Here is a 10,039-nt window from a genome sequence, read left to right on the forward strand (position 1 = left end):
TATTATTTTAGATTGTCAATTTACAAAACAATTATTTCAAAAGTATTATACTTTTTTTACAAATATTAATACTTTTTCACACATCATTATTTTTACATAAAATAATAATAATTATATTTACACTATTTTTAACAACTCACTTAAAATACTATTATTTTTTAAACTCTATATTAAAAATAAATGCACTATTCAAATTAGACAGAAGAAGAATCAAATATTAAATGGTAAATATTAATAATGTATGGAAAGAAGATAGAATAGGTTTATATTTACAAAAATAAAATAAAATATATTATTATTATTATTAGGGTAAATTGATTTTTAAGTCTCGTAACTGGACCTCTTTATCATTTTAGTTTTGCAATTGGAGTCTGACGCAAATTAGTCATATAAGTGAAAAACTTTTCGCACTTTATTCCTCCAGCTTTGGAGATGCCTACGTGGCATCCACGTGACTTGCTGAATGACATGTGTCCGCCAGGTCAACGACACCCGGCGGACATGTGGATTTTTATTTTATTATTATTTTTTAAAATTTTTAATTTTCAATCTTTAATTTTTAATTTTTTTTTTAAATTTTTACATAAAGGCAAAATAAATAAACTAATTTTTTTTTTTAAAAAAAAATTAATAAACTAATTTTTTTTTAAAAAAAAAAATTCATGTATCCGCTAGGTATCGCTGACTTGGCAGACACGTGTCATCCGGCGAACTACACGGGTGCCATGTATGCATCTTCAGCGCCGAAGAACTAAAAGTGCGAAAATTTTTAACTTACAAGACTAGTTTGCAACAAATTCCAATAATATGATTAAATTGATAAAAAAGTCTAGTTACCGAACTAAAAAATCAATTTACGGTTACTATTGTTATTAATTTAAAAAATAAATAAATAATTGAGTCTCAAACAAGTATAGTTGAAGCGATGATATTAGTTACCTTACATCAGTCAAATAAAATATCAAAACTTTTATACAAATCTCTTATATAATATACACTATGCAACAATTTATAGGGTCGAATCATTGATTAACTTCAATATAAATTCACCATATGCTTAATTTAATCCTAACGTTTGATTTTAATATAATCTTCATAATTAAGTAAATAATTTAAACAATTCAAAGTTATGATTAAATTCAGCAATATTGAATTAACAATTTCAGCTTGCTATACGATCTTTCAATTTATTAATTATTATTCTTGTTATTACGTTGTTTATTTATTTAATTTATTAACAGTATTTAATTGTAGTTCGTCATTCTGATTGTTTTGAAAATAAATTTTGAAAAAATTTTTGGGTAGACGATTTTTTAGTCCCGTAACTCTATATTGTCTTAAATAGTTTCATAAGTGAAATGTTTTTACATATTTAGTTCTACGGCACCGGAGATGCTTGCGTGCCACCTGCATGGCATACCGGAGAACTAAATGTGTGAAAATTTTTTATTTACGGGATTATTTTAAGACAGTCTCAATTATGAGACTAAAATGATTAAATAGTCTAATTACGAGACTAAAAATACAGTTTACCTATAACTTTTTAATATAATATTTTAAGCAAAGAAATATTTTATGTGACATATATACACATACATATATTAGTGAAAAATAAATAACATTGAAAATAAGTATAAACACAATCGAATATGTATAGATATTGGCGTACGTAGGGAGTTGTAGAAAGCTTAGTAGAGAGGGTTGTCATGACATTGTCCCAAGAATGAGAGTAGCTTAGCTTACCTTAGCTTGGGACAATGTAACATAACTTGCAAGACATGTCACTCTAACCTTATGCTTCAAGTGCCATTTTATTTATTTTCACTCACCACTTTTATAATAATCCCAATTCCAACAAAAAAAAAATACATACACTTACATGAACCAGGATGGCCTCTAAAGCCATCTTCTTGTATCTTTCGATTTTTGTCGCTATTATTGCCTCGAAAAATTTATTCACTCAGCACATACTATCATTGTTCTCTAACAACCCTAACCCTAACCCTAACCCTAACCTTATCCATTTCAACCTCCCTTTGTCGCCCATTGTTGGCCCGACAAAACTTGGACACCGCCACCATCACCACCACCATAAAGATGAAAAGGATAACACGAAAAAAACAATATGTGACGACACCTTCCCACCCGATTTCCCTCCTCAAGACACTAACATGACGGCTTGGCTATGTGTGGATCCCAACGGTTGTTGCAATTTCACAAGGATACAAGCGGCGGTGGATGCTGTCGGCGTCATGAGCTCTAAGAGGACTATCATTTGGATCAACAATGGAATGTACTTGTAAGAACCACAATTTTTAATTATTTTAATCACAACAACGATATATAATCATGTACATATATAATTGACACGACTCTTGTACTACATATTAATTAAGTGAAAAAGTTATAGTTCCGAAAACAAAGCCAAATATCACATTCCAAGGACAAGGCTACACCACGACCGCTATTGTGTGGAACGACACTGCTAACTCCTCCCACGGAACATTCTATAGTGGCTCGGTCCAAGTCTTTGCCCCCAATTTTATTGCCAAAAACATAAGTTTTATGGTATGCTATCGCTATTTTTATACTTTTTATATATATTTGACATATATATATATATTGATTTGATGGATTTGAACGTACATTAGAATGTGGCTCCAATTCCGGGGCCAGGTGCAATAGGAGCCCAAGCCGTAGCACTTAGGATATCGGGAGATGAGGCGGCCTTTTGGGGATGTGGATTTTTCGGAGCTCAAGATACTCTACACGACGATAGGGGTCGACACTACTACAAGGAATGCTATATACAAGGCTCCATCGACTTCATTTTTGGGAATGCCAAGTCTCTTTACGAGGTATTTGCCATTAAACATATATAATTTATATACACATACGTACATAAAATATTTTTCGTAAGGAATGACCTAGTGGTATGAGGAAAAAATAAAGTTAGATAAAGGTTTTTGAACTTTTGCCAGAACAATAAATATTGGTTTGATATTTTTAAAAAAAAATTATTATTAATAAATAATACTCTCTCCGTCCCATAACAAAATATCTATTTATCTTTTGCGTCATTGTACTTAACATTGAAAATATTCTTATATTTGTATAATTTTTTATACAAATGTCATTATATTAGTATTATAAGACAACAATAGAAGTATTTTTGTAATTTTCTCTTTATTTGTAATACGATTTGATATAATAATTAATATTCAAATATCAATATACAAAAAGTAAATGGATACCTTGTTATGGGACAGAGGGAGTATCAATTTTTTTTTTTTATAAAAAAAATATGTAATTAAATTGGGAATGAATTAAGTGTTTGTAGTATTTCACTTTAATTGGCAATCTAACCTATTACCTATTTAACAATTTCATGCACAATTCATGACAATGACTTATATTAATTGCATACGTAAACTTCCATTGTAGGTCAACTTACAGATGTTATACACATATAATACAACATTATATTATATAATGCTTTTCTCGTCTAAATTTAATTGCTAATTTTTGTCCAAATTTAATTTTCAATTTTCGTTTGATGGATTGTTTTAGTTGTGGTTTCAAATTAATCTAAAATATTGATTTGATTTTTTTTTTTCAATAATATTTTATGAGAAAAATAATATATTTTTATCAAAAATTGTGTTAACACTAAAAAAAAAAAATATATTTGTAAGAGAATTCCGTCTCTAAAGTTCACGTAGCTAACCTAATTCCGTTCCTAATTATAATGTCATTAGTAACGGAAAAAGTAGATTTAGAGACAAAAAAATTTTGTTACAAAAATGATTTTTTCTTAATTTTAGTTTGAAATCACAAAAGAATAAATCTCTGGTGATATTTCTATTCTCTTATCATTTTAATTGAACATTTTTATTTATAATATTTTTTAAAAGGTATATAAAATGATATATTTTTAAAAATTAAGTGTAGAAAAGAAAAATTGTAAATATTTTAATACATCTCAAATTAAAATAATAATAAAAGATTTAATACATTGTACTATTATATTATGATTACAAGAAAGTATTTTGTTTGATTAGAACTAATAATTTAAAAGTTTGAATTCGAATAAGAATTTCAATTTGTTTCATTAAATAAAAATATTTTTTGATAAAATATTTAATTTAATAATATAAAAAAAATGAATAATAAAATTTCTAACTCAAATCTACCAACCAATAAACAAAAAATATTAGTATTTTGTTTGATTAGAACTAATAATTTAAAAATTTGAATTCGAATAAGAATTTCAATTTGTTTCATTAAATAAAAATATTTTTTGATAAAATATTTAATTTAATAATATAAAAAAATGAATAATAAAATTTCTAACTCAAATCTACCAACCAATAAACAAAAAATATTATGTACATGATTATTCAAGTACATTTTGCCTTTTAATATAAATACGTACTTTCTATTTTTTATGATAAAAATATAAAAAATAGAATAATTATTTACTAAATAAGAAAATAAATTTTTTTTGAGTGATAGGCAAAATAAATCAATAAATAAATAAATTTAAGTGATAAAGGAGAATATTCTTTTCAAGATTTTTTAGTTAGTTTTTTAGTATGTTATTTTTATTATATCATCTAAAAATTATATTATATTATTTTAAAATATTCAAAAAATATTTAAATATAAAACATAAACAAACTAAACACACCATTTGATATTATTCACAGTATAATAAAAGTAGACTTGGTAACCATTTTAGAATTTTTGTTTTTATTATTTGTTTAATTAGTAGTTTGGATGTAATATTTTATTAAAAAAATATAAATTTTAATAAACATAATGAAAATTGAATAATAAAATGCATATATATACATAATTAAAAATAAAAATAAAATATATTGTAAATTTTTTAAAAATTATAATTCAATAAAATATATATCGTATTGATATTATGTTTAGAGAATATATGTATAATACAAACATATACTATATATTAATATATAATTAACATAGAGTTTGTTCAGTCAATATTTATTTAATAATACAATTCTAATTCTCCAGGAACATTACAAAAATGTATAATATATAAACCCAATATATATAATGTACATATTTTTATCCATATATAAATATTTAATATTTAATATAAAATATTATTTTTTATATTATATAATTTTTTATACGTATATATTTATTTATTTAAAAGAGAAAAAAAAAACAAGATATTACAAATTAATCTTATTTTAAATATTTTTTGGAAATAATTACGATTATAAAAAGAAAAGAAAAAACTAAAAATATAACACAAATTTGATCTATAATATGTAATCCAACTGAAAAATGTTAAGTACAATCAGCATGTTTGTTGAGTACTTTTGATTGGGGTTTATATATATATTTTTTAATATTAAGTACGAAAAAGAAATGTATTGTTAATATAAAAATAATAATTTTATATTAAATTATTAATATTTTGTAAATTGATAAAATATGTATATATATTATATGAGTGTATGTATATATTGTCTTTTAAACTATTAATAAAAATACGTATAAACAAATTTTGTTGTACGAAGAAACTTGGTTACATAAATAGGCCAACAAGTATAGGTGAAATTTTAAACTGTTTTTTTAGTCCCGTAATTGGACCCCCTTATCATTTTAGTCCCGTAAGTGAAGCCTGTCGCAAATTAGTCCCATAAGTGAAAAATTTTCGTTGTTTTAGTCCTCCGGCGCCGGAGATGTCGGCGTGGCTCGCCGGAGGTGACGTGTCTGCCAGGTGTTGCTGACCTGGCGGACACGTGGATTTTTTTTTTATGTTTTTAAATTTTTTTAAAACTTATTTTTAATTTTTTTTTATTTTTTTATTTTTTTTATTTGGTTCAATTAAAAAAAATAAAGAAAATGAAAAAAAATAATAAATCCACGTGTCCGCCAGGTGTCGCTGACCTGGCGGGACACCTGGCGGACACGTCACCTCCGGCGAACCACGCGGGCGTCTCCGGTGCCGAAGGACTAAAACAACAAAATTTTTTTACTTATGGGACTAGTTTGCGACAGGCTCCACTTACGGGACTAAAATGATAAAATGGTCCAATTACGGGACTAAAAAAACAGTTTACCCAATTTATTTATATTAAACATTCATTTTGTAATGCCTAATTTTGAATATAAGAAATCATCTCATCACATCTCATCTCATCTCACAAATGTTGGTTTAAAAACCATTGTGTGTAGAATTGCCGTATGACGTCGATAGCAAGCCCCGTGCCCCCCGGTACTAGAATTATAAATGGCGCGGTTACAGCGCAAGGCAAAGCTTCAAAAGACGAGAACAGTGGATTTGTGTTCGTCAACTGTAGCATTGGAGGGACCGGAAGGATTTGGTTGGGCCGCGCCTGGCGCCCCTTCTCCACCGTCGTATTCGCATACACGGCCATGTCCGATATCATAGCTCCCGAGGGATGGAATGACTTCAATGACCCCACGAGAGACCAGTAAGTATCATATATAGGTAAATTATTTTTTTTAGTCCCGTAACTGGACTCCTTTATCATTTTAATCCCATAAGTGGAGCATGTCGCAAACTAGTCCTATAAGTGAAAACTTTTCGCTGTTTTAGTCTTCCGGCGCCGGAGACGCCCGCGTGGCTCGCCGGAGGTGACGTGTCCGCCAGGTCAACGACACATGGCGGACACGTGGATTTTTTTATTTATTTTTAAATTTTTTAAAAAACTTATTTCTAATTTTATTTGCATTTTTTTTTATTTAGTCCAATTTAAAAAAAAATTTAAAAATAAAAAAAAATGAAAAAAAAAAATCCATGTGTCCGCCAGATGTCCCTGACTTGGCTAAACACCTGGTGACTCCGGCGAGCCACGGGGACATCTCCAGCGCCGAAGGACTAAAACAACGAAAATTTTTCATTTATGGGATTAATTTGTGATAGACTCCACTTACGAGACTAATATGACAAGGGGGTCTACGAGACTAAAAAAACAGTTTACCCTCTATATATATCATTTAATAATAATAATAATAATAATAATAATAATAATAATAATAATAATTTTAATTCAGGACAATATTTTATGGAGAGTATAACTGTACCGGAGAAGGGGCGAATTCAACATTAAGAGCGCCTTATGCACAAAGACTCAACGATACGCAGGCTTCCTTGTTTCTCAATGTTTCTTTCATTGATGCCCAACAATGGTTGCCTTCGTATAATTAATTACTCTATATTGTAATTCTCTTTGTTATTATTATTATTATTATTATTATTATTATTTTCGTATTAAATAATTATTGTTTATACAAAACATTAAAACTAACAATTATTTTGATTCACTAAAAAATATCAAAACTTAAATATATATAAATAATTTAATTTGTATTGTTTATATGCTCGTTAGTTATTTAATTATTAATTGTTATTCCTACAATATTTTATTCACTTGCGAATAAACATAATACTGGACAGAGCTAGTCGCAGCAACAACCAATCTAGCCTTATTCTTCTGAATAATTTTTATCCACAAACTTAACTCCTTATTTATACTAACTGTAAGGACCAACTCGCAATTAACTCTTATTATTAGGACTAAAAAAGAAAGCTAAATACTTATAAAGTAAAGATTTAAGACAAATCCACAATTAACCCATAATGAGTTGCCCCGTCGGATATACACCCGAAGCGGGATTGGTTTGTCTCTAACAGCAGCATAGTGCTTATAGAGATTATATATATAGTTAGCAAAATATATATGTTAATATAATATAAAATAATACATTAAAGTAGGTCACACAACACGTACAATTTATGTCAACACCTATATAAACTAAGATAGACATCATATGCATCCCGTAAGGGATGACCTAGTGGTGTAGGGGTTGGATTTGTGACCATAAGATCATGGATTTAAACCCCCGACAACACAAAATTTTTTATCATTTTAGTCCAGTAAGTGGAGGACTAAAACAACGAAAATTTTTCACTACTAGTTTGCGACAAACTTCACTTATGGGATTAAAATGATAAGGGGGTTTAGTTACGGGACTAAAAAAGAAATTTACCCTATATTTTTTTTTTTATAAAATATTATATCAAAATATTAATCAAACTAAAATTCAAATAAAGAATAGAAAATCAAACCAAAACCAAAGAAACCATTTTGTGCGTTCTTTCCAAAGCATCTCAATCCATTATATACTCCGTAGTCCGCTTATAAAGGTCATATTTATCTTTTGCGGCATTATATTTAATATTAAAAATATTTTTATATTTGTATATATATTTTTTTGTACAAATGTTCTTCTATTAGTATTATAAGATACTAATGGAAGTATTTTTGCGTTTTTTTAAAAAAAATTGTATTACGTTTTGATATAATAATTAATAATCAAAGATCAACACGCAATGAGACCTTAGAGCCAGACGAATATAGTATATTTTTTTTAAAACTTTCTAGTTGATATATTAATAAATTATAAATTTAAGAAATAAAGTAATTTATGTCTACTATATATATATATTATGTGGTTGATAATATTTTTTCTTATACAGTGCTCCCTCCATTCCAAACACCCTTCAACATTTTCTTTTTGATATGTCCCAAACACCCTGCAATATTTCTAAAATAGAAAATAATTAATTATACTTAATCTCTACCCCACACTTTATCTTCTCACATCATCCAAATACAAAAAATAAAATATATATTTATCTTTTCATCACATCACCTAATTTCTAAATTATCCTACTTAATACTACACGCCTAAAAACACGTGTAAAAAATGAATATTGCACCTTGTTTGGGACGAAGGAGTACTATTTAGTATATATATTTTTGTTAATAACATATATTATATAATCACACAATTTTATGAAAGTAATAAATATAAATTTATGGTCGATAATATTACTTAAAAAATATATACTTATTATATAGTATGTAGTGAATATTTTTTTTGTTAACAATATAATATTTCATCTGTCTCGGCTATCGTATCCGAATTACTGTAAATACAAGAATTTAGTAGAAATATAATTAGTAAATAATTAATAATGTATATTAGTAAGAATAATTATTTTATAATATAAATAATTATAAATTAAAATTAAGATAACTAAGACAAAACTGCACAAAATGCACTTGTAATTTCACGAAATTGTATCAAATTTTTTATACTTTCAAAATTGCGTCAAGCTCCATCATGTTTCATAAGGACGATCAAGGGGTTAAATGCAGAGTTTATGAAACCATCATAAAGTTTGACACAGTTTTGAAGGTATAGAAGATTTGACGCAATTTTTTGAAATCACATGTGGAGTTTTCGGCGATAACTAATTAGTCTAATTAAAATTAATAAAATTATAAATTTTAAAAGAGATTAATGTGTGTAATCTTTAAAAAAATAATAATAATAACAAAATGACATAAAATGTGAGACGGACATAAACAATAACGTGAACATGGTGAATTGGACATAGGGATTATATAATAATAGAATTTTATGAAAATAATAAATATGCAGTGTATAGTTGATTATATCATTTCTGTACATACTATTTAATAACTAGTTTTTTTTAATAATAATATTATGGTAAATCATAACCATAATGTCTTATAATTATAAATATACTTATATATAGAAAAATAAATAATCGCATGCCCTAAATTATGGTAAGAATATTATCATAACTCATAAAAACAAGTTTATTCATATTTTACAAAAATGTTGTTAAAGTGGTATTTTTTGTTTTCTACATGGATAATCAATCACTACTATTTCCGATATTATCCGTTGAACATGAAAATACACGTAATAATTTCGACCAGAATCAATTACAGATGCAAAAATTATTGATAATTGGGCGTGGATCACTTTAAATAATTTTAAGTAAATTTTTAAATTAATCAATAATCACATGCAATATTCAGTATTTACTATTATTAGATATTAAGTTTTAGAAATCTCTATAAATTAATCATTGACTAGAGACTGTAAAGTGATTTCATTAATTAGGAGTCTAGAAAATACTCAGTTTCCCATA

At 26.8% G+C, this 10,039-nt stretch overlaps 1 protein-coding gene across 1 annotated transcript; it reads left to right on the plus strand.

Annotated features, from left to right (window-relative positions):
- The first annotated feature begins 1,888 nt into the window (after positions 1-1,888).
- Positions 1,889-7,242, plus strand: LOC127254797 (probable pectinesterase 8). Its single transcript, XM_051280078.1, has 5 exons — positions 1,889-2,299; positions 2,397-2,568; positions 2,652-2,858; positions 6,220-6,479; positions 7,063-7,242. Exons 1-5 carry the CDS (start codon positions 1,890-1,892, stop codon positions 7,214-7,216), a joined length of 1,203 nt encoding a protein of 400 aa, XP_051136035.1. The 5' UTR covers position 1,889; the 3' UTR covers positions 7,217-7,242.
- The last annotated feature ends 2,797 nt before the right edge of the window (positions 7,243-10,039 follow it).

This window comes from Andrographis paniculata, unplaced genomic scaffold (assembly GCF_009805555.1).
Source record: "Andrographis paniculata isolate CXL003 unplaced genomic scaffold, ASM980555v1 Contig52END, whole genome shotgun sequence".
Classification (NCBI taxonomy): Eukaryota; Viridiplantae; Streptophyta; class Magnoliopsida; order Lamiales; family Acanthaceae; genus Andrographis; species Andrographis paniculata.